The sequence below is a fragment of the Dromiciops gliroides genome, chromosome 1 (genome assembly GCF_019393635.1).
Source record: "Dromiciops gliroides isolate mDroGli1 chromosome 1, mDroGli1.pri, whole genome shotgun sequence".
NCBI classification, from domain to species: Eukaryota; Metazoa; Chordata; class Mammalia; order Microbiotheria; family Microbiotheriidae; genus Dromiciops; species Dromiciops gliroides.
In genome coordinates this window covers 387,879,665-387,907,339 of record NC_057861.1, presented here as the reverse complement: position 1 = coordinate 387,907,339, position 27,675 = coordinate 387,879,665, and the positions used below count along the sequence as shown (strand labels likewise).

The 27,675-nt window shown below is 38.7% G+C and overlaps 1 protein-coding gene across 4 annotated transcripts in view; it reads left to right on the top strand.

Annotated features, from left to right (window-relative positions):
* The window catches only part of NLN (neurolysin), a 138,158-nt gene that overhangs the window by 55,302 nt on the left and 55,181 nt on the right, over positions 1-27,675 (top strand). For all 4 annotated transcript variants that reach the window (XM_043976921.1, XM_043976918.1, XM_043976919.1 and 1 more), the window contains 3 exons: positions 16,092-16,199; positions 21,750-21,852; positions 22,547-22,707. In XM_043976921.1, coding sequence (XP_043832856.1) covers positions 16,092-16,199; positions 21,750-21,852; positions 22,547-22,707 — 372 coding nt within the window. The remainder of the gene's footprint in view (positions 1-16,091; positions 16,200-21,749; positions 21,853-22,546; positions 22,708-27,675) is intronic.

Genomic DNA, 27,675 nt, shown 5'->3' with positions numbered 1-27,675 from the left:
GTAGGATCTTATGGAACAAGTTTGGTTTTTTAAATTTAGTTCTTCTAAGCATAACATATATTTATGTTAGCTAGAACCCACTAAAACCTTGACAATGTCAATCGTCTCTTAGTAAATACATTGTATTTATCATTCTATAATGGTGACACAGTGTTGATGTTGAAAGCCAGAGTCATTCCTGTATGTTATCCTTACATTTTGCAGGACTGGCGGGAATTAAGGATAATGAATGTTCTAGGTGGGTCTGCCTTCAAAGATTTGTTGTTTTGCTTCCTAGCCTTTTTTTAAAATTTGCCTTTGCTTTTAAAATGTAATTCTATAGTATTTTTATAGTCTGTCCAAAAAACAAAGGCTTTATAGCTCCAATTTTCTTTTTGCATGTTTCTTTTGCAAGATCATTGGTATTATTTTGCTTCTTGTAACCTTTTGTGCTTAAAATTGACATAAAACATTTTGTATGACAATGTTTTTCAAAATCAACCTACTTAAATTACTGAAATTTAGATGTTGCAAAGATTTATGTGGTATTCATTGTCCTGTGTCACCCAAGTATTTTTCACTCTTTAAAATCCACTGGCAACCATGGTTTGTGGTAAGTTACCCTTAGCATGGTGAAAATTAAGTAAATGGAAATCTCATCACCATTGCTATTGGCCAAACGAATTCCTTCTTTTTCTCCTCTTGAACCCCAGTCCCTTGATCCCACCTCCTTAGAGATCTGTTCCTTCTGACTAGGATGGTAGTCTTCCCTAACCTTCATTTTCTGTTTTATCCCATAATATTCTAAGTTCCTATTTGACTGTATTTAGAATACACACTGATGTGTTTTAGAAGTGTTTCCCCTAGGGTTTCCAATTTCCTGTGGTTAACCCTGTTTTCACCCTTACTTCCAAGTTTTTTTCCCTCTATTTAAAGTATATAGTGTTTCACAGGCTTCACATTTTATTTATTGTCCTTATGTTCTTTAGACTGAGATATTTGTTAATATTATTCATGTATTGGCATTGGAGGAAATAGTGTTGTCACTTTATATAACCTTATAACTTCCTTATTTTTTAAATTTTAAACTTTTAAGGCTTGAACCTATCAGCAAGGAAGGAATAAACTGAGTCCTTTTTAGTAAATTATCCTTAAGAATGGGGGGCAGCTAGGTGGTGCCGTGGATAAAGCACTGGCCTTGGATTCAGGAGGTCGTGAGTTCAAATCCAGCCTCAGACACTTGACACTAGCTGTGTGACCCTGGACAAGTCACTTAACCCTCATTGCCCCACCAAAGAAAAAAATGTACTGGTAGGGGGCAACTAGGTAGTGCAGTGGATAAAGCACTGGCCCTGGATTCAGGAGGACCTGAGTTCAAATATGACCTCAGACACTTGACACTCACTAGCTGTGTGACCCTGGGCAAGTCACTTAACCCTCATTGCCCTGCAATTAAAAAAAAACAAAGAATACACTGGTTATAGGGTCCTGGATCTGAGGTTGTGATGAGTCCAGCTCTCTCATTTTACATGAGCAGACTGACCATGAAAGGCCAGTTGGCCTGCTCCAGGACACTACCCTGCTCCAGTGTCAGAAGTGATATTTGACCCTAAGTCCTTGGGCTTCAACTTCAGTGCTTGTTATACTCCAGTGGCCTGAAAACCCCATCATGCACACCGATTCTTCTTTGGTATTATTGGAAGGGGCATTTGGTTGGGTGGAATTGAAATTAGGCAAAGCAGCAGATGCAAGTATCTCACTGTAGTGGTGGCTAAGCTGTAAATTAAGAGGAGTTTCTAAAAATAAGCACTTAAAAGTAGGATTATTTATGTTTTTCCCCAGAGTATTCTAAGTGAAAGACAGTGATAGTAAAAATGGTACAATAAAGACTAAAGTAAGTAGGACTACAAGTAATTTACCATTTTATGGCATTCTCTTTCATATTATGAGATTATGATGAGGAACTTGTGAATACTTTTGAAGTCTCAGGATATCACTAATGTCCTTTGTAACCAAGTATAATATTGGCCAAATTTGATGCAGAGCTGTTTTAGCTCTTGCTGTACTTTGGATGTAAGCAACACTTAGAAACACAATCAAGGATTAATAAGACAAACTTGCTTTTAGTTTTCCTTGCCCCTTTACCAAAATCTGACTCCTCTGTTGAGTGGGACAGCTGCATTTGTTTATCTCACAGTTAGGGTACTTACCTGCTTACTTGTCCTGTTTGCTAGATTATGAACTCCTTTAGATCAGGAAGCAGGATTTAGTCTTCTTTGTATAACTCAAAGCACTGTGTATACAGAAGACGTTCAGTAAATGAGTGAATGAATAAATATGTCAAATGACCATAGAGCTATTAAAAAACAAAAAAAGACCTATTCTGTTTTTTCCCCCAAAGGATATGTTGCTGGCTCTGTAATTTCTATGGGAATGATTCAACATTGTAAGATCAGTTTATTTAGACAAGTTCTTGAGAAATTTTTGATAACAAATTGGATTTTCATTTCACTTGTCTTGTGAGGTTAGGGGAACCCTTGCTTAGGACCATAGAGCTAGAGCTAGAAAGGTGCTCAGAGGTTACCTTGTTCTCTTTTACCTTCACTTTACAGTCGAGGAAACTGAGACCAGGAGAAGTGTCTTGCCCAGTGTCACACATTCAGTAAGCTTCAGAAGTGGGATTTGAACCCAGGTCCTTTGATTCCAGGGGCAGTATTCTTTCTGGATCAGATGACTTTAAAGATCATTTCTAGTCCTATGATTATATACTGATGTTTTGAGGGCATTCACTTCTCAAACATTTATTGTGAGCCTCTTTATCTTCAAGGTACTGTCATAAGCTCTGCCTCACAAGATGGTGTAATGATTGGAATGATGCCACCTGCTGGAGACTTACTATAGAAAAGCTCTGCCATGAGGAGAAGGCTCCTGAGGGCAAGCCATGTGGCTTTTCTTTGGTGTCAGGAAGTGATGTTTGCTTGTGGGAGGAAGTCGAGGGAGGCTGGCTCTCTCATTCTCTTTTGTGAGGACTCTGGTGGAGAGCAGAGCAAAAGATGCACTCTCCCTTTGATAGATGAATCTAGGCCTTTCTCTCTCTTTTCACCAAATCCTTATTCTCCTTAATAAATGCTTAAAAGTCTAAACTCTTGCTAAAGCTTATAATTTATTGGCGACCACTCATTAGATATTAGACAGTATAGCTAGAATTTTAGCCCCTTACAATGGATACCATAATTAATGGTCCCAACTTTCAGAGAACAGTCTCATGGACAAGGAGAATAAGGCATTTACAAAAATAAATATAATACCAAGTAGACTGTGAAAGGGCATGAGTGGCACTAAACAAAGTGCTATTGTAGTTTATAGGAAGGAGGATGGAACACTTTTGTTTAGAAAAGTAAAGTTTTTGAAACATGAAGCATGTATATTATTGAGAAATATAAAAATTTTATTGAAGATAAACTTTTAAATGTCCTGGAAGTAATGTTTGCCCTCAAAGACAGTGATAGTAAAAATGGTACAATAAAGCCTAAAGATTATGCACAGTAGAAACCTATTCTAAATTGTAGTTGTTAATTTCCTTACAAAGTCTCATTTATTAACAAATAAACATTTGTTAAGTACCTACTCTGTGCCAGGCACTCTATTAAGGGTTTAGGATACGAAAAGAGGCAAAAGACAGTCCCTGCCCTGTTCTAAAATCAGAAACTTATTGGACACTAGTTCTTTTTTAAAAGAATAACAATTATTGCTTTCTTTTATATAACCTTGATTTCTAAATATACCCCTCTTTCCCTATGACAAAGATTTTAAAAAGAAAAAAAAACCCAATGTAACTAAATACATCAACTTGACACTGAATGTAAATGAAATGTTCTATACCTATAGTCCCTTTCAAAGAAGGAATAGATGTATTTTTTTTTTCGATTTATCTTCTGGGGCCAGACTTGATTATCATAATTACACAGTGCTCACATTTGATTTTTATTCTTTATGCTTTACATTATTGTCATTGGCTTCCTTTAAATCTCAACTAAAATCCCACCTTCTACAGGAAACCTTTCCCAACCCCTCTTTTTTTTTTTAATTAATAAAGTATTTTATTTTTTTTCCGTTACATGTAAAGATAGTTCTCAACTTTTGTTTATACAGGCTTTCCAATTTCAGATTTTTCTCCTTCCCTCCCCTCCCTCCTCCCTCCCCTAGACAGCAGGCAATCTGATAAAGGTTATATATATATATACATATATATATATGTATATGTATATGTATATGTATATGTATATGTATATGTATATATATATACACACATAATAACATTAATCCTATTTCTCCATTAGTCATGTTATAAGAGAAAAATCAGAGCAATGATGAAAAACCTCAAAATAGAAAAAACAACAACACCAAAAACAAAAGAAATAGTATGGTTCATTCAACATCTATACTCCACAATTCTTTTTTTTTTTTCTTGGATTTGGAGATCCTCTTCTATCATGAGTTCCCTGGAACTCTTCTGTACCATTGCATTGGTGAGAAGAATATAGTCCATCACAGTAGATCAACACTCAATGTTGATGATACTATGTACAGTGTTCTTCTGGTTCTGCTCATCTCACTCATCATCAGCCCATGCAAGACCCTCCAGGTTTCTCTGAACTCCTCCTACTCATTGTTTCTTACAGCACAATAGTATTCCATTGTATTCATATACCACAACTTGTCCAGCCATTCCCCAATTGATGGGCACCCCCTCAACTTCCAATTCCTTGCCACCACGTAAAGAGCAGCTATAAATATTTTTGTACATGTGGGTCCCTTTCCCCTTTCCATGATTTCTTTGGGAAAAAGACCCAAAAGTGGTATTGCTGGGTCAAAGGGTATGGACAGCTTTATCACCCTTTGGGCATAATTCCAAATTCCCAACCCCTCTTAATTCCAGAGCTTTCATCCAGTTAATTATTTCCTATTTATCCTGTATATACATTGCTTTGTATACATTTGTTTACATGTTGTCTCCCCCATTAGATTGTAAGTTTGAGGAGGGGCGGGACTGTCTTTTGTCTCTTTTTGTATCCCCCAGTACTGGCTGTAGTTGGTATTGATTGATCAATCTTTTATCTAGTGGGAAATGACTTTTGGTCTTGTGTATTTGTATCAATATCCTCCATATTTTAGCTATCAAATCTGTATCAAAGAAATTTGCTACAAAGATTTTTTTCTTTAATTAACTTTCTCTTCTGATTCTAACAGCATTGCTTTTTTATGTGCAAACCCCCTTTTTTATTTAATGTAATGGAAATTGTCCATTTTATCATCTGTAATCATCTCTGCCCTTTTTTGGGGTCAAGAACTCTACCCCTATCTATATTTGTGAAAGGTATCTCCTTCCATTCTCCTCAGATTTGTTTATAAAGTCATTATAGTAATCGCTGACAAGTCTGCTGAAGAATGATCCTTGGTATGGTTCCTTGGTTCCTGAATTTTTACCTTCTGGTTGCTTGCAATATTTTTTCTTTGACTTAGAAGCTCTGGATTTTGGCTGTGACATTTCCTGGTGTTTCAGTTTGTGATCTCTTTCAGGAAGATCATTGGATTGTTTGTACTTTCAGTTTGTCCTCTGGGTCTAATAGATCTGGACTATTTTCTTTTATGAGCTTTTGAAATATTATGTTCAGGGTTATTGTTTGATCATGGTCTTCAAGGTGTCTAATGATTCTAAAGTTATTTCTCCTTAACTAGTTTTCCAGGTCAGTTGTTTTTGATAGTAGATACTTTACATTCTGTTTAATTTTTTCCATCTTTTGACTTCATTCTAATATTTCTTATTTTCTCATGGAGTCATTGAGTTATGTTGATTTTTTTTTTTTGCAGGGCAATTGGGGTTAAGTGACTTGCCCAGGGTCACACAGCTAGTAAGTGTTAAGTGTCTGAGGCCGGATTTGAACCCAGGTACTCCTGAATCCAAGGCCAGTGCTCTATCCACTGTGCCACCTAACTGCCCCTATGTTGATTTTTTAAAAAGTAATCCAGTAGTTGGATAAGGTTTTCAACCTTGTATTCTAAGCTATTTATTCTATCAGTCTTTTCTCTCCTAAACTCTAATTTCCTTTTTAATTTAACTTTTTATCCTTTGCTTCTTTAGTTCCAGCTTAGAGTTCTTAGGGTGAAGCTATTTTTTATCTGAGATTCTATTTATGGTTGTTAAGGGGTTATTTTCTTCTTCCTGTTTTACCTTGTGTAAAATAGCATGGCTTCTCTTAAACCATAATGTTTCTTCATTGTGTTTGTTATCTTCTGTTTACTCATATTTTTAGCCTTTGTTGTTTAATTAAAATTGTGTTTGGTCTCGTCCTTTCTACTATCTGAATGCTGTCACCACTGCTGCCACCACTAATCTGAATGAAATGCTTGGATGTAATAAAATTAGCTTCTATCCTCTGCCTTATTTGTTGGCTTCTGCCTCATTCTCTTGATGGTCCACTGCAGGTTCAAGATTCAACAGGTCTTTCTTCTTCTCTTGGCACAATCCTCCATGGGGACTCAATGAGATTTTTTTTATTTTTCTGATATCAAGCCTCCTGCATAGTCCTCAACACTGGCTTTCACTGTTGTGACTTATAGTGCTCAGAGAAGTGTATAACTAGGCTCAGTTTCCCTGTGCATTGTCTATGGGAGCTGATTCTGTCCCCACTTCTGTTCAGGCTTCAGATGCCTAATTATTGTATCTTCAAGTCCATTAGCAAGAGTTTTCTTTGACTCTCCTCTCCTCACCTCTGCTGTTTTCTGGCTGGTTTTCCTGGCTCAAGCCTTCTCCTGGCCTCAAAACCCTTTTGACCATATTTTCTGAGCAAATCTTAGATTGGTTAGAGGAGCTTACTTTGAGTCTTTTTAGATTTCTTTACTAATGATCATTATGGGGCTGTTTACATATTTTTGTTGTGATTTCTTTGGGAGGGCTGGGCTTCTCTATGACTTTTTACATCACAATCTTAAGCACAAGTAACCTTTAAAAAAAAGAAAGCTTTAGAATTGCACAAATGATGGGTAACTTTTGGAATAAGGGATATACTTTTTGTTTTATTTTAATATTAATCTGTCCCTCAAGTTTTTGAGAAACTATGTTGTTATGGATTGAAAAGCTAAACAAAAGAAAAGAACAAAACTAAAATACTGATTTGGTGTTCATATAATTATCAATGTTCAGAAAAGAATGGGAGCTTGGGATGGGGTAGAAGGTATATCACAAAATGTATCATGAAAACAACAGGCGTCAATAAAGCTTATTATTATATAGAGAAAATGAACATGTGGAGAAAGACTGTTCAAGACAAGGTGTTTAATTCTTAATTCATCTATTCTGTTCATTCTGAATTGGAGTCAGCTTAGAAATAGCTAAATGTAATATATTTGTCTGAAATGAGTAAAACCAGTGATGTGAGCAACACTGTCGCAGAACTGGAAAATGAGTCTGGAAAATATTGGGACCAGATGGTTTCCATGAGGGTTAGGGGGAGAAAGTGAAAGTGAGAGGCCTAGGAGGAGGTGCTTAGCAGCAAGCTCTACTTCTCCAGAAATAGCCATTGGAAATCTAGGGCAGCTGGAAGGCTGAGATACATGCCCGGCAGAAGTACTCACCTCAGGCATATGATTGCTAGGTATTGAGTTGGCCCCAAGTAAGATCATGAAAAGAATAACCTTTTTCTCTTCCCCTGTATTTCCTTCCCAGGCACCTTGTGCCACCTAGTCCCCTTGCCTTCCTTCTTGGGTTTTCTGGACTCCCTGAAGAGATAACCCATTCTGTATTCCTTCTCCCATTCCTTCAACCCTTTTAATAGCCCTGTTTTACATTGCAGGCAGATTTTCTCCCCTAATACACTTTTTTTTTTTTGAGAGAGAGAGAGAGAGAGAAATTAGAGAAAATGAAAGATTTTAGACTGTGATTTTTTAAAAATGATGAATGAAATCTTTAAGAAAAGCTTGACACAATGTAAAGTGGCAAGAGTACTGAAATGAAGACCAACCTGGCCACTTAACTAGAAATGTTACATTGTAAAATGTATTTAATTTCTCTGGGCCCCAGTGGTCATTGAATGTTTCAGAGTGAGAAGACCCTAGGCACTGGAGGAAATTCTAGGATGAGACAGAAGTAGAGGCATGATTTGGAAGTCTAAAGATCAGGAACAAGGCCTAGAGGGAGAAGTGGTCCAAGTAGTTTATATATTTCAATTTTTCCCAAATATCTGATTTTAGGAATAGTGAAGATGGTAGAGAAGAGGGAAAGGGCAATTTTTTTACTACTTCTAAAATTCTCAACTACTTTACATTTCTTCTAGGGAACAATATTTACATTTATGCAGCATTTAATTTGCATTCTTAGAGCTAATCATCTGTATCTCCATAGGCTAGTAATTACTTTGAGTTCTTTCTTTAAATAATTAGACACGAAGGCTAGATTGGTCTTTTGTACACTGGGAAAACCTAATAGCAGCAATCACATCCATTTTAAGATTGAGAATATTGCTAATTAGCTTCCATTCTTGTGTTGGGGTATATACAGCAATAAGTAATAATAATAAAAATATGTTATTGGAATACTGCAGACATACTTTGGAAGGATTAGAAGAATGTGGGTTAATCACCACAGATGTCACTCAGGCAGCAGCCCTTGTTGAAGTATATTGTGTCATATAGTTATTTTAGAAGTTGAAAAGACCTAGACAGAAAAAGAAATAGGGAGTGACCTTATTCTAGGAGCTATAAATATGGATTCAGAAAATCCACAAGAATGAGAAACATTTTTAGGTTTTGGTAGTTCAGTGGTTTGTCCAGGAGCAAAATAGGATCCCAGAATCAGAAATATACTACAAAGGAAAAGGGAATCTTTAGGTAAGAAATAAAATATATCAATAATGTGGCATTGAATTTGCATTCTTAGGTTTAATCATCTTAGTCCCATAGACTAGTAATAACCATGAATCCTTTCTTTAAATAATTACATACCCAAACTCCCAGCAACCATAGCACTGTTGTTGTTGAGTTGTTTCAATCGTATCCAACTCTTTGTGACCTCATTTGGGGTTTTCTTAGCAAAGATACTAGAGTGGTTTTCCATTTCCTTCTCCAGTTCATTTTACAAAAGAGGAAACAGAAGCAAACAGGGTTAAATGACTTGGCCAAAGTCACACAGCTCATAAATGTTTGAGGGGCAGCTAGGTGGTGCGGTGGATAGAGCACCGGCCCTGGAGTCAGGAGGACCTGAGTTCAAATCCAGCCTCAGACACTTAATACTAGCTGTGTGATTCTGGGCAAGTCACTTAACCCCAATTGCCTCACAAAAACACAAAAACAACAAAAAAAACCCCAAAAAAAACAAAAAAGCAAAAAAATAATAATAAATGTTTAAGGCCAGATTTGAACTCAGATCTTCCTGACTCCAGACCCAGGACTCTATTCACTGCATCACCTAGCTTCCTGTAACCATAGCACTACTGCTCACCATAAAAGTTCATCTCTGGTGGAGGGAATTTTTGGAGAACCAGACAAAATGCCTTGAACCAAGAGATGAAGTGTCTTGTTTATGGACTAGCCAGGATGCTAGTGTCAGTGGATTAAAATATGTATGGGATGAGGTGGGGGTGGGGGGAGATAATGTGTAAGAAGACTGGAAAGATAGGAAGAAGATAGGTTATAAAGGGCTTTAAATGCCAAACAGCATTTTGGAAGCCACTGGAGTTTATTGAGTGTGGGGAAGGCAGGGTGGGAGGAGTGTGACATAGTCCTATCTGCACTTTGGGGAGAATCACTTTAGTGGCTAAATGAAGGATGAACTGGAATGGGGAAAAACTTGAAGCAGGCAGATTCACCAGCAGGTTATTATAGTAGTCCAGGCACAAGGTGATAAGGGCCTGCACCAGAGTGGTGACAGTGTCAGAGGAGAGAAGGGGGCCTATAGGAGAGATGTTGCAGGGGTGAAATCAACAGGATTTGGGGGTGAGAGAGTGAAGAGCTAGATTGTGAGCCTGAGGGACTATAATAATAAGATAAGTAGGAGGGAGGGAAAGTTTAAGGTGATAGAAAACTACTTCTGTTTTGGACATGCTTAGTTTAAGTAAGATATCTACTAGACATCTACTTTGAGATGTCTGAAAGGCAGGTGGATATGTGAGCTTGAAGGTCAACAGAAAGTTTTGGGCAGGATAGGTAGTTTTGAGAATCATCAGCATAAAGATAGTAATTAAATCCACGGGAACTGATGAGATCACCAAGTGAAGTTGTACAGAGGGAGAAGAGGGCCCATCCGGCCCTGAATTCAGGAGGGCCTGAGTTCAAATCTGGCCTCAGACACTTGACACTTACTAGCTGTGTGACCCTGGACAAGTCACGTAACCCTCATTGCCTTGCCAAAAGAGAGAGAGAGAGAGAGAGAGAGAGAAGAGGGCCCGGGACAGAACCCTAAGGGACACCTACAGAAGGGAGTGATCTGGGTGAGGATCCAGTAAAGGAGACAGAGAAGGAGCTGCCCCATAGTTAGAGGATAACCAGCAGAGATAGGTGTCCTGAAAACCTAGAGGGAAGAGAGTATTAAGGAGAGTGACCAAAGGTGTCAAAGGCGGCAGAGAAGTCAAGGAGAATGAGGACAGAGAAAAGACCACTGGATTTGGTCACTTTGGAGGGAATAGTTTTGCTGGAATGTTAAGGTCAAAATCTGAATTATAAGGAAATATGTATAACACGATTGTACATATATAACCTATATCAGATTGCTTGCCATCTTGGGGAGGAGGTACGGAAAGGAGGGTGGGAGAAAAATTTGGAATTCAAAATCTTACAAAAATGAATGTTGAAAACAATCTTTACAATAAAAAGCCAAAATACTATCAAACTGAAAAAAAAATTTAAAGAAAAAAAAGAGAGGGGGCAGTTAGGTGGCACAGTGGATAAAGCACCCGCCCTGGATTCAGGAGTACCTGAGTTCAAATCCGGCCTTGGACACTTGACACTTACTAGCTGTGTGACCCTGGGCAAGTCACTTAACCCTCATTGCCCAGCAAAAAAAAGAAAAAGAAAAAAAAAAAAGAAAAAGAGGAAAGTGAAGGCAACCATTATATAGGGTGGGCCAAAAGTCAAAATATTTTAATAACTTTTTGAAAATTATTTTTTCTTTTTACCATTTATGAGATTTGATTTTTCATACATAATGTAAATTCATTTCCTGTATATACTGTATGTGATGCTATGGTATTGTAGATTAAAAACAAAAAATAAAGGAGTTATTAAATATTGAAATCCCTTCATGACTTTTGGTTCACCCTGTACATGGCCTTATCAAGGAGTTCAGCTACAAAGGACAATAATTGGCAAGGATGGAAGGATCAAGTGAGGATTTTTTCAGAATGGAAAGACATGGGCATATTTGTAGATGGCCTAAAGTGAGCCAGCAGACAGGGAGATACCGAAAATAAATGATACAGTGGGGATGACAGAGGGGGCAAATCTGTTAGGGAAGACAGAATGGGATGGGATTGTCTGGTCACGTAGACGGGCTAACCTTGGTAAGGCATAAGTTCACTTCATCATGGAAAAGAGGGTAAAGGAGAAAGTGGTAAAAGACAGTTTAATGATAAGGATATGGAAAAGAGGGGAGAAGAGGAAACTCAGGGCAAATGGCCTCAATTTTTTTAATGTGAAATATGAGGCAAAGATCTCAGCTGAGAGGGTGGGGAAAGGGTGAACCATGGGAAGTTTGAGGAAGGATAAAAAGGTTTGGAAAAACCACAGTGGAGAGTGAAACAGTAAATTGATAAAGGAGATCTAGTAGGATTGTCTAGCATCAGTGAGGGCCCAGTTGAGGGTGTGTATCATAAATTTGTACTGGACCCATTCAGAACAGTTGCATGATTTTCTCCACCTTCAGTCAGCAGCACATGTGTAGGAGTGAAGGCAGCAAATGGTGGGAGTGATCCAAAGCTGAGACTTGGCAGGGTGTAGTGACATGGTAAGCTGACTAGGAATATAAGAGAGGAGGACAACCTAGAGTTGAATTGGTTTACCAAGGTGTCAAGATGGGGGAAAGAAGAGAGAATGACTAGTACAGAGGATTTAGGAGAGAATTGGGGGATTGAGGGGTCATAGGGTGGATGAGGAGTAAGGGAAAGCAGAGGGAGAAATGAAAAGCCCAGAGGTTATTATTAAATGAGATTTCAGAATCCTTAAACATGGAAGTTGTACATTTGTGAGTTATGGCAAGATCAAGGGTATAGCTATCTTTGAGTGTGGCTGAGATGGAGTAGAGGAATAGCTCAAGGGAAGTGAGCAGGTTGAGGAATTGAGTGATGAGGGAGCTTGAGGGGAGGCCAATATGTATGTTGAAGTCTCCTAGTATGAGAACAAGAGTAGGGGAGGAGGGGAAAATTGTGAGTGACCCATGAGTCTGTAGACAGTAGCTACCAGAATTTTAATTGGGTGGTAGATATAAATAGCATGAACCGCAAAGGAAGGTTACTACAGAGTGATGGAGATGGGGGAGAACCTGGAAGTAGCTATGGGGAACAAGGAATATTTCAACTCCCTTGCCTTGACCAGTAAGCCTAGAAGAATGAGTGAAGAAATAGCCAATACTGGAAAGGGCAGCCAGGGAGGTTGTGTCATTAGGAAAGAGTGGGGGAAGAGTTTCAGTAATAGATAGTAGATAGAAGGAGTGGGAGAGGAAAGATTAAGGATGAGAGAAAGGGGCAGCTAGGTGGCGCAGTGGATAGAGCACCAGCCCTGGAGTCAAGAGTACCTGAGTTCAAATCCAGCCTCAGACACTTAACACTTACTAGCTGTGTGACCCTGGGCAAGTCACTTAACCCCAATTGCCTCATTTAAAAAAAAAAAAAGAAAGAAAGAAAAGAAAGGGGCAGCTAGGTGGTGCAGTGGATAGAACACTGGCCCTGGATTCAAGAGGACCTGAGTTCAAATCCGGCCTCAGACACTTAACACTTACTAGCTATGTGACCCTGGGCAAGTCACTTAACCCCCATTGCCTCACCAAAAAAAAAAAAAAAAAGGATGAGAGAAAGTTTGTTTTCTATGGAGCAGTTATTCCAGAGGGCACAGTGGGAGGAATGGGTGACATCTGGTTGAAATTTGGGGGTGAGAGGCTTAAGGGGGATGGTAATGAGGAAGATAAGATAGCACATATATATATATATATATACATATATATAATGGAAGTCTTTTTAACTTGATACTATCGTGTGTGTGTGTGTGTGTGTGTGTGTGTGTGTGTGTGTGTGTGTGTGTGTGTATACACACAATCTCCTGGTGATCAGAATCCAGAGCTGATCCCTGGCCTTTTAGACAGATAGATAGTATCCATTATTGGCCTGGTGATAGACTGAATGTCATTTGATGACCAACCTGATAAAGTACCAATAGCTTCTTTACTAAGTTGCCTGCAGGATAATGATGAATTTTTTCAGTCACACTAGCTCTTGCAGGTCATCTAAAAAGTAATATGAGGGAGGATCCATTTTGCTTCAGGCTGGGGAGTGAGATTGTGTGGTAACCCTTGAAGCCAGGATACTTGGGTCAGTCAGTCACTCAACTAGTTTCCATTAAACTCCTACTATGTGTCAGACTCTATTAGACCCCTAAGTAATGAAGTATAAACATGAATATCCATATAAATACATGCATGCAAATGTGTGTGTTTAAAAGTTCCTGATAGTAGGAAGAAATTACAGGAAAACTGAATATTATCCCTGCAGGTATCAATATGAGATTCTCTATTGTGAAAATGAATAATAATGTATGCCACTACAAACCCTGTCAAAGAAGAGGGTCTTAACCCAAAAGGCCAGGAGGTGAGATGAGCACAAAGTCTGTTGTTCACCTCCTTGAAGAGCAATGTGGGAAGGTGCAGTGAGCCCTTTCTTTTCCTTTTAAGCAGGAAAAGAATATCTCTCAGATGTTTCCATTTTTGTTGCTGTTGTCATTGTTCAGTCGTGTCCAAGTCTTCGTGACCCCATTTGGGGTTTTCTTGGCAAAGATACGGGAGAGGTTTGCCATTTCCTTCTCCAGCTCATTTTACAGAAGAGGAACTGAGGCAAACAGGGCAACAACAATGAATGTAATTAATTGAACAAAGTTGATTGTTGTTTTGTTTTGTTTTTTTTTAAATTGTGGCTTTGTCATAAAACAATACTTTTCTAAAAATTTGGCTCAATTCACCTAGTTTTAATTAGGGCTTAATTGAGGTCTGATTTTCTCAACATATATATACTTGCTATCTTCATCTATCTGCCTATGTAATGGTTTGGATTAGGTCATGATGTAGTTCAGTGTTAAACTATTATTAGAAAACAGCTTCTAGGGGCAGCTAATGGATAAAGCACTGGCCCTGGATTCAGGAGGACCCGAGTTCAAATCCAGCCTCAGACACTTGACACTTACTAGCTGTGTGACCCTGGGCAAGTCACTTAATCCTCATTGCACCATAAAAAAAAAAAAGGAAAAAGGAAAAAAAGAAAAAGGAAACAGCTTCTAGTCAGTTGATTGTCTTATGTTTGGTCCCCAAGGCTACACTCTCCATACAGCAAGGCTTATTCACAGTCTCCAAGCACACATAGGCTTATCATTATGGCAAAGGGAAACAACCCTTCACTGTCTCCATTGAGGATGGTATGGACTAAACTGTGAGCAAAGCACCATCACAGGGGATTCTAGGCTCCAACATGAATTAATTTTCAGGCGGATGTTGGGGAAACAAAGTAAAACAAAGTAAAATTTGCTTTTTTTTTTATAAACAGTACACTGTCACCCCATTTCCTGTTCACTGTTTATTTAATTAATTAATTAAAGTTTTGAGTTCCAAATTCTATCCCTTTCTCATTCCTTCCCTCCCTCCCCCTCCCCCCTCCCCAAGGTTGCAAGTAATCAGTGCCTGTGTTCACTGTTACAGCAAAATTTAGGGAATTCCAAAATTATCACTCGCCTGTATCAAAGACCAGCAAGGACAGAGGAAAACTATCTATTGGTGATCAGAATCCAGAGCTGATCCCTGGCCTTTTAAAAATCTAATTGATTGACAAGGTATAAAACCTAAGGGAAGAAAAATCATTTCAAACTTTTCTTTGAGCTTGAGATACCTGAAGTTTGGGAGACCACTAAGTACCAACTAACAAGTTTCAACTATTAACTCTTGGAACTGTAGAGAAGGACGTAGGACTGCTGACTCCCTCTGGATCTTGCCCTCCCCTTCCTCTCAGTTACCACACAATCTGACATTTTATCCCACAAGGGCAGTGTGACCTTCTACTTGGCTACCTGCTTTTCTGTCACACCCCATGTTGCCATGAAACTATTGAAGACATTTTCCATGCTCCTCCAGGCATATCATTCTTTCAAGTGAACATTGCTTATGTTGCTGCATGTAAGCTTATGTGAACTGCCTAGCTTTCTACCTCTTTATGTGCTGACTCATTTCCCCCAGATATTTCTGTATCCTCTGTCTGCTGTGTCCCCTTGCTCCCAATGGTGATGCGACAAGTAGGGCATTTATTAAAGTTCCACGAGACTTTCTAGCATTTTGGTGCAGATGTCCTTGAATGCTATGTTGGCAGAATCTGACTGCCATCTTTTTTCTGCATTCTATTCCCACACTTCTATTCCTACCTCCTAAGCAAAGCAGCATGATTGACACAAAATGAGTGAAAATGAAATCCAGATGATTTGTGAGGAGGAATGCAGCCCAGGAAAAAGAATATTCTATAACAAGAAGGGAGTGCTCTAAGTCTAAGAACATAGGAGACTATGTCTGCTCTACCACTTTCAAGTGGAACAGCCATTCCCTCTACATTTGAATGCAAGACAAGGACATTCTGGGTGGCTTCATCTGCCCTAGGAAAACATCCTGGTATAGTGAACTTCAGAATCAGGTTTTCAGATCAGACCCACTCCTAGTCACTTACATGTTATGTATACATACATACATACACACATACACACACACACACACACATATTCCAACAGAACTAAAGAACAGATTTACCCAGACTTCACAAACACATTATAATGTACCATTTGTAACCTTGTATAAAGAAATGGTTTATCCCATGCTTTAATTTCAGAAAACCTGTGATCTTGAAACAATAAAGCCTGAAGCCAAGCGCTACCTAGAAAAGTCCATTAAAATGGGAAAGAGGAATGGTCTTCATCTTCCAGAGGAAGTGCAAAATGTGAGTTTGGTTTTCTTTTCCTTCTGCCACATTTGGGAAGCAAGGGCATATTCAAATCATTTTGGGCATTCTAGATACTGAGCTGTCTGTTCCCTACAGTCCTTATTTGAAACTGTAAGACTTTAAGCTCACTTTCTTACTTGCTTTCTCTTTTGGGAACTCTTACTGAATTTATGGTAATTAACATATAATTGTGACTTATTTTATCTCTCTTAGGTAAATAGCCTTTATTTTTTTACTTCCCCAGCAAGATTCTAACCCCAAAGGCAAGGATCATAGCTTATTTTTCCCCTCTAACCTTCTCCTCCCATTACACTCAGTGCTAAGTATAAGTGCTCAATAATTATTCACTAAGTCATCAAATGAGGCTATTTTGTAATAGAACACCATAAATATGTTTGTGTGTATGTTGAGAGAGAGAGAGAGAGAGAGAGAGAGAGAGAGAGAGAGAGAGAGAAGAGCTAGAAGAAACTCTTTGCCCTTTTTAGGAGGGGAGATTAGCTTTTGAACACTGGTTCCCAAGCTTTTTTATTGTGTTGTCCCTATATTTTAACCGTATAGTCCTTCATTCATCAAAAAAATGATTAGCTACTTCCTGTTGGCAAAACCCTGGGAAATATTCATACATAATTAAGATGTGGCCTCTGGCCTCATGAAGCTTACAGTCTAGCAGGGAGATTGATAAGAGAAAACTTTAAGGGTAGAAGAGATCCAAGGTGCAGAAGAATTTTCATGCTAGTTTAGACTTTATATGGTAGGCAGTAGGGAGCTGTCAAAGTATTTTGAGCTGAGGAATTACCTCAGTGGTTCTGTATATGAGATAGAATAATCTGGTAGCAGTGTTCAGGATGAATTGGAGAAGGGGGTTGGGGGTGAAGAAGGAAACGGGCATTTATTAAGTGCCTGCCATGTGCCTGGCACCCAGGTACTTTACAAATATTATTTCATTTGATCCCCACAATAACCCTATGAGGTAGGTGCTATTATTATCCCTGTTTTGCAGATGAGGAAACTAAGGTAGACATTGAGTGACTTGCACAGGGTCACACAGCTACTAAGTGTCTAAGGTCAGATTTGAACTTGGTTTTCCTGATTCTAGGCCCAGTGCTGTATCCACTGAAGGAGGAAATTGGTGGTCAGCTGACTACTTAGGAGGAGGATGCAATAAACAGTGGAAGTACTACTGAAGCCTGATGGCCTTCCACTATTGGCAATGGAAATAAAGAGAAGGGAAGAGATGGAAGAGAGATTGTGGAAAATGAATTAATATAACTTGCTTGGTGACATGGGGGTTAGGATGACCACATAACAGGACAGGCATATCAAGGAATCAAGGGACTATTAAAGATATCAGATATCAGGACGGACATACCTAAGAAGTAAGGGGAGATAAAATTCTGTAGCAGGAAAGTCTCCTCCCAGAACAGAAGGAAGACCAAAACTTTTATAGAGGATAGATGGGGTGACCACCTGAAAATGGAAAGTTCCTTTTGGAGGTGGGATGGGGAAAAATTCCTGAGAGTCAGGGGCATTATTGTTTAGTTATCTCTGGGTCCAGGTAGTAATGTAGGAGGCAAAAAGGGGTTAATAGAAAAAACCTAAGACCCAAGCTTTAATTCAGGTATTAGCTCTAAAAGGGAGTCAGATCCCAGTTAATGGATAACTTATGTTAGGTTCTCATACCCATAGTGATCAACATCCATAACGGACCAGAACAGATCAGGTCAAAATAACAATAAAGGAAAAAGACAACCTATAGAAATTCTAATGAAAAATGATTATATTTTGAAACTAGTCATGGGAATCAGAAAGAGACATGCGCAGAAAAGGCCAAATTTGTCCCCAGATTCACCTTATGACGTGTAAACCCCCAAAACACACCTCCACTGAAAAAGATACCAGCCTCAGGGGTTGGCTTAGGACCCCAGGAATTCCAAATTAGGATAAGCCCTCCCTTGTACCTCCCCAAGGTGGAGATTATTATAATGAGACTGATAATCAATTTATCCATACTATAAATATAACTGTCTTTCCTTTCCTTATTTGAGAGATACCATTCCAATATTCTGGTTCTCTCCCTGTGGTCACCCACAGTATTGCAATACAACTTGGGAAACTGAGTCACTGAGTCTTGTAATTCTTTTGGGATGACTCACAATCAACTGGACCCCAAATTTCCAGACCACATCATTAGTAGTCATGCCTAACCCCCATCTCATTTGGTAACCATTTGGGTGTAAGGAGATCAGGGAGAGGAACCACCTAAAATGATATTAAGGCTTCAGTCATGTGTGATTGGATGGTGTTGCTACCATTGACCCAAATAGCGAAATCAAAGGGGGAGTCCATTTTGAGAAGGAAACAAATTTTAGACTCTAAATACCTTCCATGCAGAAAGTAGGAAAGAACTATAACAACACTAGAAACCTCACTGTGTTTCTCCTGGTTCAAAAATGAGCAGATTTTCATCATCTGTATTAAGCTTGGAGCAAGGTTGAGAAGTAAGAGGTAAGAGAATGGAGTACTAGTAGGAAAACACTGGGGAGAATAGGGTTTTGACTGTAAGGGAAAAGAATACAATGCTAATAGTATTGACATGGCATCTTAATGCTATTTGAGTGAGATTAAGGATTCCAAAATACAGTAGGAGGAAGCATGGAACACCACAAGACAGAACACAGTACAAGATGAGAGAAAACAGAGAGAAACAGTATAGCCTGCTAGTTTTATTTAAAGGAAATATTTGCATTAAGAAGGTGAAGTCCCGGTGGAATCCCCAGTGGAAGAGAGGTATTGTGGCCCTGGATTGAGGAGGACCTGAGTTCAAATCCGGCGTCAGACACTTGATATTTACTAGCTGTGTGACCCTGGGCATGTCACTTAACCCTCATTGCAAGAAAGAAAGAAAGAAAGAAAGGAAGGAAGGAAGGAAGGAAGGAAGGAAGGAAGGAAGGAAGGAAGGAAGGAAGGAAGGAAGGAAGGAAGGAAGGAAGGAAGTGGGGTTGTGGCACAGAAACAATTAAAGTCCAGTGAGTTCTTAAAGGGTTCTTACTGCAGTCAAACTGGAAACTGGGAGGAGTAAGCAAGAATCCTGGACATGGTATGTAAATCAGAGTTCAAGGTACAGGATTGGTGCAGTGATTCATATGGGGGATTGAGGGGATGAACAAAGACACCTGGGATTGGGCAGTTATTTCATTTTTAAACTCCCCAGAGGAAGAAGTTACTGAAAGCCAAACTTTGATGGGGTGACCCAGGGGATTTCAGGCTTCCTGGTTAGCAGATCAAAGAGGCTACTGAGGTCCTTACCTGTGGGTGTGGAATTAAGTCATGGAATGAGGCTCGCATCTCTACTAGAGCTTCTTAGACAACCTTTGATTTGGGGGAGGGGGGGATCAGGAAGTCCCTACATGGCTCCTTGTCCCCATTCCCTCTCATATCCTAGCCAGAGAAGTGCTAAAGATAAGGAAGGAAGCTATAGAATGCCTTTCTAAGCCTGTTAATTGATTTCCTAGAACTAACTGCAGGGTAGTTTTATCTCCACACTTTCCTTTTCCAGGGAAAGAAGCCCAATCAGTGAATCTCGCTTCTCTTCTTATCAGAAAAACAGAAATTCAAATTTTTAAAACAGTCAAAGCCAATGGAAACAAGTTTTGGTAACTATCATTCAGCAGACATGCTAAGGATAGTGTGAGTTTACAGAATACTGGATACCTCATGCTAGTCTGTTTATTTTTAGTAGAACTTATAAGATGCTTCCTTATTCCTTCCTAGACTCCAGGATAGTACAGGTGCTAGTATTTACTTGCTCCCTCTAAATCTGATTAATTTCTTTATGTGTGAATAAAGTTTGGTTACCAAACACTTTGGGGGAAAGTGGACATTGATGACTCAGAATCTTTTGTTTTGCCCATGCCTTTGTTGCTTCCCAGCTGGCCCTTCTAAGACCTTTAAGTGAATGATTTATACATGTAAATCATCTTTGTCCATAAAGGGTATTCCAAAAATTAGGAACCACAAAAACCAACCCTCTAGTACAGAGATATCAGACCCGTGATATGGAGTACAGCCTGCACTAAATTAACATGCTACTGGGAAATGTTTAAAACAATAAACAAAAATACAATACAACACAGATAATGTTAATTTGTGATATTCTGAATTAATATGATGCTGTCAGAGATCCTTTACCATTTGAGTTTGACAGCTATGGCCTAGTAGCCCTCTCCCTAATTACTCTAGAAGTTGACTCCCAGTAGCAGCTAGGTTGTGCAGTCTGGATAGAGTACTGGACCTGGATTCATCTTCCTGAGTTCAAATCTGACTTCAGATACTTACTATGTAAACCCTGGACAAGTCACTTAAACCCTGTTTGCCTCATACTCATCTGTAAAATAAGCTAGAAAAGGAAATGGCAAGTAACACCAATATCTTTGCCAAGAAAACCACAAAAATGGAGTCACAAAGAATTGAACGTAACTGAAAAACTACAAAACACAAGACCTGAGTTCAAATCCCATATCAGACACTTAGCTATATGACTCTAGGCTAGTCACTTGACCTCTCATTTTCAGTTTCCATATATGTAAAATGAGGAAAATAATAGCACCTCTATCTCTCGGAGTTGTGAGCATCAAATGAGATGACACATACAGGGCTTTGTAAACCTTAAAGTGAGAAATAAATGCTAGCTAATTAGCTTCTGCATTCAGTATTGGTTACTCCATTGAAAATTTGTATTGGAGGATATGAGAAATGCCAGCTCCTGGAGCTTTCAAATTAGTAATATGCCATATCACTCAGCTTTAACCCTGCTGACAGTTTTCATTTGTTATTTCCCAATTCACAGTACATTTTTAACATCATCAGAATTGCCATTTTTGTCAATGCTGTCAGTTTTTTAAAGAAACTACAAATACTTCTTGAGTAATGGAGCCTTTTGTTGCATGTGAATCTTAATTTTTCAAGCACAGGGTTCAGACTTCCTTCTCCTTTCCTGTTCGTTTTTTTAATGCATCTTTCTCCAAATTTTGAGTACCATCAAGCCAATGTTCTGCAAGATAGAAATATCAAACATGAGTCAGTAGATTTAAATTAGTTTCTTATATGTGGAGAAAAAAAAAGAACTTGTTTGGGGTGAGTTGCCATCTAGACCTGTGATTTCATTAGTGTAAGGAACTCATTGTGTGGAAAGCCCCCCCCACCACCACCACTGATACAGATGTGTGCGCATATACATAAATACAAATCTATAGTTTTATCTATATATGAGTTTATGTGTATATATGTATGTTTGTGCTTGTATGTATATACACATATACTTGGAAGAATGGTAAAGGTTCTCTTATACACTTCGCTAAGAAAGTATTTTGTATAAATTAGGTATTAAACTGTTCTTTTTGGATAATTGAAATCTATTTTTACTAGAAATAATAAATTTAAATTAAAATGTTTTGAATAAATTTGAAAATAAATATTTGAATGTTTTTTAGAAATAAATTAAAGTTTATTTTGACTTTTGACCCATATTAATCTTTATCCTCAATCCAGGAAATCAAAGCAATGAAGAAAAGAATGAGTGAATTATGTATAGACTTCAACAAAAACCTCAATGAAGATAATACCTTTCTTATGTTTTCTAAGGAAGAACTTGGTAAATATTGACATTGTATAGATTAAATGACTATATGGTATTATGGTATAGATTAAATGGTATATGATCATGTGGGCAAGCTCTTCACAAGTTAACTGTGCCTTAGTTAACTTTATTTTCCATATTGAAATGAAAAAGTAAGGGTTGAGAGAACACTTAAGAAGTCATTCATTACAATTCTGAAAAAATTCAGAACTCTGATCAACCCTAATTCCAGAAGACCAATGATGAAACACGGTCCCTACCTCTTAACAGAAGTTGTAGACTAAACCTTTAAAAAAGAAGTCATTCATGCTGTTTCCCTTTTTTTAGAATGGGCCATGTTTAAACCATCCCCAACTTCAGACAGACAAGGGTTTCCAAAGGAGAGTTCCAAACCTCTGTGGGTGGTACTCTTTCTGGTATTTAACAAGCATCCTATCTCTATTCTAAGAGACAACTTAAGCATTTTTCTTCTTGTTCTGTTCTGTGTCTTTTTTGATTTGATTATTTAGCAGCACAGTAACCATAAGAGCACTTAAACATATACATAGTTAGAATACACTCTTAGAATATTGTGAGAATTATCCTTGTTCTTATTTTCAAATTCACTTAACTTCCAAATACCTGGAGATTCCTACTGCACTATGCCAATACTGCAAGAAACTCATCTTTGAGGGATGAAATTAACATATGAGAAAATTGTGTTTTCCAGGGGCTCTTCCTGATGATTTTCTTGACAGTTTAGAAAAGATAGAAGATAACAAATATAAAGTTACCTTAAAATATCCCCACTACTTTCCTGTTATGAAAAAATGTTGTATCCCAGAAACCAGAAGGAAGATGGAAATGGCTTTTAATACAAGATGCAAAGAGGTATGCTAAATGTTTGCATTTATCCTGTTCACTTTACAAATGATAAGGAAGGGGCAGCTAGGTGGCACAGTGGATAGAGCACTGGCCCTGGAGTCAGGAGGACCTGAGTTCAGGTCCAGCCTCAGACACATAACACTTACTAGCTGTGTGACCCTGGGTAAGTCACTTAACCCCAATTGCCTCACCAAAAAAACAAAAAACAAAAAACAAAACAAATGATAAGGAAAGGGGGTTGTGTTCTTGGCCAGAATTGCAATAAACTTTTTAGATATATTTTCCAGTTTGGGCATTATTCATGTCCTTTTATTCTAATCAGCTGACTTACCTCTGGCTATTTTATTTCCTGATGACACCTCCTTTGAGGAATAAATATGAAAAAACTGAGAAGGGGGTGGGGGAGTGGGGAAAGAGGGATAGAGACAGAGACAGAGAGAGAAGAAAACTTAATTGGTGTTAGCGTTCCAGAAAATTCTATTATTTATGTTGCCTCAATCTATATTTTCTTTGATGTAAATGGAACAAGCTGTACCTTTAAAAGGTCAGACTTCTAAGTCTGTCCTCGAATCTACTGTATAATCATTTGGATCTATTTTCCCCTGAATAGAACATCTGTCTGCTTTCTTTATCAATCTTATTAAACTAGTTTTCAGTAGTAATTGCCAACTTGATCAAATATACCCAGGGCTGACAATTTTTATAATTCACATATGTGAAGAAACTTTTATATCAAGGATACAAAAGGTTGTTTTTCTGAGTCTATATTTAGAAAATGCTTTCCATTGCAGAAGTCACTCTAATCTGTGTTTGAAGGAGGTTGTGTCATTTTAGCTTTAAAAATTATATGCAGGCGTTCTGAACGTGAAGCTTTGTTTATAAATGGCTCCTTTAGAATATGCTGGGTTTTAGTCATCTTGATAAGTGGCAATGAACAGTCATTTCATATTTCATGATAAATTTCAGTCTTAAGTTCTGGGAAGCAGTGGGCATATTTGTCAGTAAGATCAAATTCACTTGTTTAAGCCCAAAGTACAGATACTGTTAACTGGAAATGTTAATATAATATACAGCATTGGAAGACTTGTTTCTACTCTAAAAATCTAGTTAATTCATCTTAGTAATGTAAAGGTTTTTAACTATTTGATTTTAGAAATTACTATCTGAAAACTATTTGAGAAATTATATCTGAGAAATTATAACTGGCTTTCTAATCTGTAACTTTGTCTTCCCCACTAAGGCAATCTCTGTAAAATTTTAGCTAGCTATCTGGCTAGCTGTCTGTGGGGCTATAGGCGATTAGCTGCCTAAACCAGTCTGTAAGGGCTGTTTAACAAATCCCCCAATTGCTTCTCCCAAACTGATAAGCAAAAGCCTTTTTCAATTTAAAGCAAAAACCAGGGTTTATTTATAAGAATAAACTTAGAGATAAACTTAGAAAAGTAGGAACATATGACCTGTAAAATCTGCCCACCCCGACTCTCTGTTTCTCTGTATCCCCTTGTGAGTCTCTTGCCTGTGAGTGTGTCAGGCAGCTGTCACTGCCACCTCCCTTCACTCTAGTTCCCCTGCGTCTCCTGGTGTCTCCTTCACTCCACCCATCTCTCTGTGCTCAGTCCTTTCTCCGGCCCGCCCTCTTAGCTTCTTTACTCAGTCCTCCTTTACTCAGTCTTCACTCCTCCTCTCTCTCTGACTGTCTCTGTAGTGTCCCCCTAGAATCTCTACCCCCCCAGGCTATATATCCCTTCTTTCTTTCAGAAACCTCAGGCCTGGGCTGCCCCCACCCCCTAAGATAATTTGCCGGCTGTGCCCAGGGCAGGTGTCCAAGGCTGGCAGGGGCACTAAGCCCCTGTGCCAGGTGTGCCCGGAGCTGGGGGCTGGGCCAAGAAACCCGGGTCATGCCTGGGTTTTCCGTTTGTATCCCTGCTGAGTGGGGCATGGGCTGGGCATGGCGTAAGGCCCACGTGCCTGGGGCGGTTTCGGGGAGAGCAGTTGCCCTGGGGGAGGCGCTGCCCGTTTGGGGCACCCAAGGCTTATTTTAGCCCCTTTCAGTAAGTATGTATTTCTTTGTTTTGTTTACATAATATTATTATTCTTCCAAAAAGAGTTCAAGCCACTTAACCAAAAACTTTAACCTTGACATAGTTAGCATTTCCCAGGAGAGGCAGTGTAGCATAATAGATAGCAGATAGGGTCAGCTAGGTGGCGGAGTGGATAGAGCACCGGCCCTGGAGTCAGGAGTACCTGAGTTCAAATCCAGCCTCAGACACTTAACACTTACTAGCTGTGTGACCCTGGACAAGTCACTTAACCCCAACTGCCTCACTAAAAAAAAAAAAAATAGATAGCAGAATGGCTTTAGAGTCAGTAAGATCCAGGTTCAAGTCTCATCTCTGCCACGTACTGGCTTTGTGATCCTGGACAAATCACTTAACCTTTTCAGTGCCTTGGGCAACTCTGGAAGCCTATAAGTCTGTATTAATGGAGTGATTTTCCTCACCAGCACTTCCCTACAATGATTAAATCATAGATTCTATAAAGAAATTAACTTTATAAAGCAGAAGATTATAGGGAGTAGGAGAGGGGTATGGGATGACACAGAAGAGGAAGGGAATAGGGAAGCCATGTCCCAGTGAGACTCAGGCCCAAGTAAAAAGCAGTCATCATTGTCTACCCCCACCCCCACCAAGGTTCTTCCAAGTGTTTATCTTTCTCCCAGTTTCATCTCCAGGATGACTTCTGATTCATTTTAAAGATGAAGGGAAAGGTAGATAACTATAAATTACCCCCTTCAGATTGGTTCTTACCAATATTCCCTGGAACCATTGTTACCTGATCTTTGGGAGAATGAAAAAAAAAACCTGAGCAAAAAATATATCTAACTCCATCCCAGGTCCTGAGTCCTTAGGAACCAAGGTGGTATTTCAGCAGTAATTCTTGACTTTTTTTATATCATGAACCCCTTTGGCAGGTTGGTGAATCCTATGGACTCCTCAAAGTAATGTTTTTAAATGCAAAAAATAAAATACATAAGATTACAGAGGAAACCAATTATATTGAAATAGTCTGTAAACAAAAAGACTGCAATCACATGTGATCTAGAGGCAGGTCTAATAACAAGTGATTTCAAAGTAGTGAACACATATGATATTTTAAGATATTGCCAACAACTGTAATAGAATATGAAAATATCTATGATTTCTATCAATGACACAGTCAGATAGTAAAAGTACAACTGTTGTTTGTTACCTACATTCAAAATTGAAGAAAATGCTAAATTTTAGTCAGATATTAGTGGAAATAAAGACATAATTTTTATCTCATCCAAATTCATAATCTATGGACCTTAGGTTAAGAACCCCTGTGTTACAGTGACGATAGTTTGAGCATAAGCAACTTCTCCCCTTATTAGCTAGCTAAACTAAACATATATGAAAGGAATTAAATAGCTAAGGCAACTTTAAGCATACTTGCTAAGTATGATGTTGCAAAATGTGAACAAACATGTTACCGACTTGATATCACAGGAAGTGAGTACTATATACTCAGGTATACAAGGATATATCGTTTGCACAGCATAGTGACATCTGTGAAGAATGTAAAATCATCCTTCTTATTGATTTTCCCTTTCATATGCTGTCTGCTTATGTAGCATGGCTGTGTATTCACAGGTTGTGTTACTTTGGGCCAAGTTGGTAAGGGGTATAACTAGTTAGATTAGGCTCCCTATAGTCTCCTCTTATTACCTGCAACTGTCACATGGCTTATAAATGGTATGTGTTGTCAGAGTTTGTTTTGAGCTTTTCTAAAAGAAAGGAGTTAGGGTACTCCTGAAATAGTTGGCATTGTCAGTTGTTAGGGCTTTGTGTCATCTATTGTCAGCCAAGTACAACTCTGAGCACCATACCCACTTTCACAGACCATCATGACATTGCATATATTCAGAGGAAGCATGGTAGAGTGAATCAAGAGCTGAATTTAAGAGTCAGGAAAATCTGGATTCAAATCACACCTATAACATATTGACTGCTTTGTAAACTTTAAAACTCCATTAAATATCAGCTGTTATTGTTGTTATTATTAGTCATGTCATCCATTTATTTCATCTGAATATCAGTTATTAAAATCTTACAAGTGAGTCCTTTCAGATAGGCCTAGCTTAAGATTATAAAAAGTTTATACTCATAACCAAAGCTGATTTATCTAGGTTTTAGCTTTAAAATGAAAGGGGAAGGGGCAGCTAGGTGGCGTAGTGGATAGAGCACCTGCCCTGGAGTCAGGAGGACCTGAGTTCAAATCCGGCCTCAGACACTTAATACTTACTAGCTGTGTGACCCTGGGCAAGTCACTTAACCCCAATTGCCTCACTAAAAATTAAAAAAATAAAAAAGAAAGGGGGAAGTGGCTAGGTGGCACATTAGAATAGAGTGCTGGGCCTGGAGTCAGGAAGACCTGAGTTAAAATCCAGCCTCAGGGGGCAGCTAGGTGGTGCAGTGGATAAAGCACCAGCCCTGGATTCAGGAGTACCTGAGTTCAAATCCAGCCTCAGACACTTGACACATACTAGCTGTGTGACCCTGGGCAAGTCACTTAACCCCTATTGCCCTGCAAAAAAAAAATTAAAAGAAAAAATCCAGCCTCAGATACTTACTAACTGTGTGACCTTAGGCAAATCACTCAGCCTGTTTGCCTCAATTTCCTCATCTGTAAAATGAGCTGGAGAAGGAAATGGCAAACCATTCTAGTATCTTTGCCAAGAAAATCCCAAATGGGATCACAAAGACTCATACAGAACTGAAAACAACTGAGCAACAAACAACAAGCTTAAAATTTTGGACCACATGGCAAAGAATTGGAAATTGAGGAGATGCAAATCAACTGGGGAATGGCTGAACAAGTTGTGGTATATGAATGTAATAGAATACTATTGTACTATAAGAAATGATGAGCAGGCAGATTTCACAAAAACCTGGA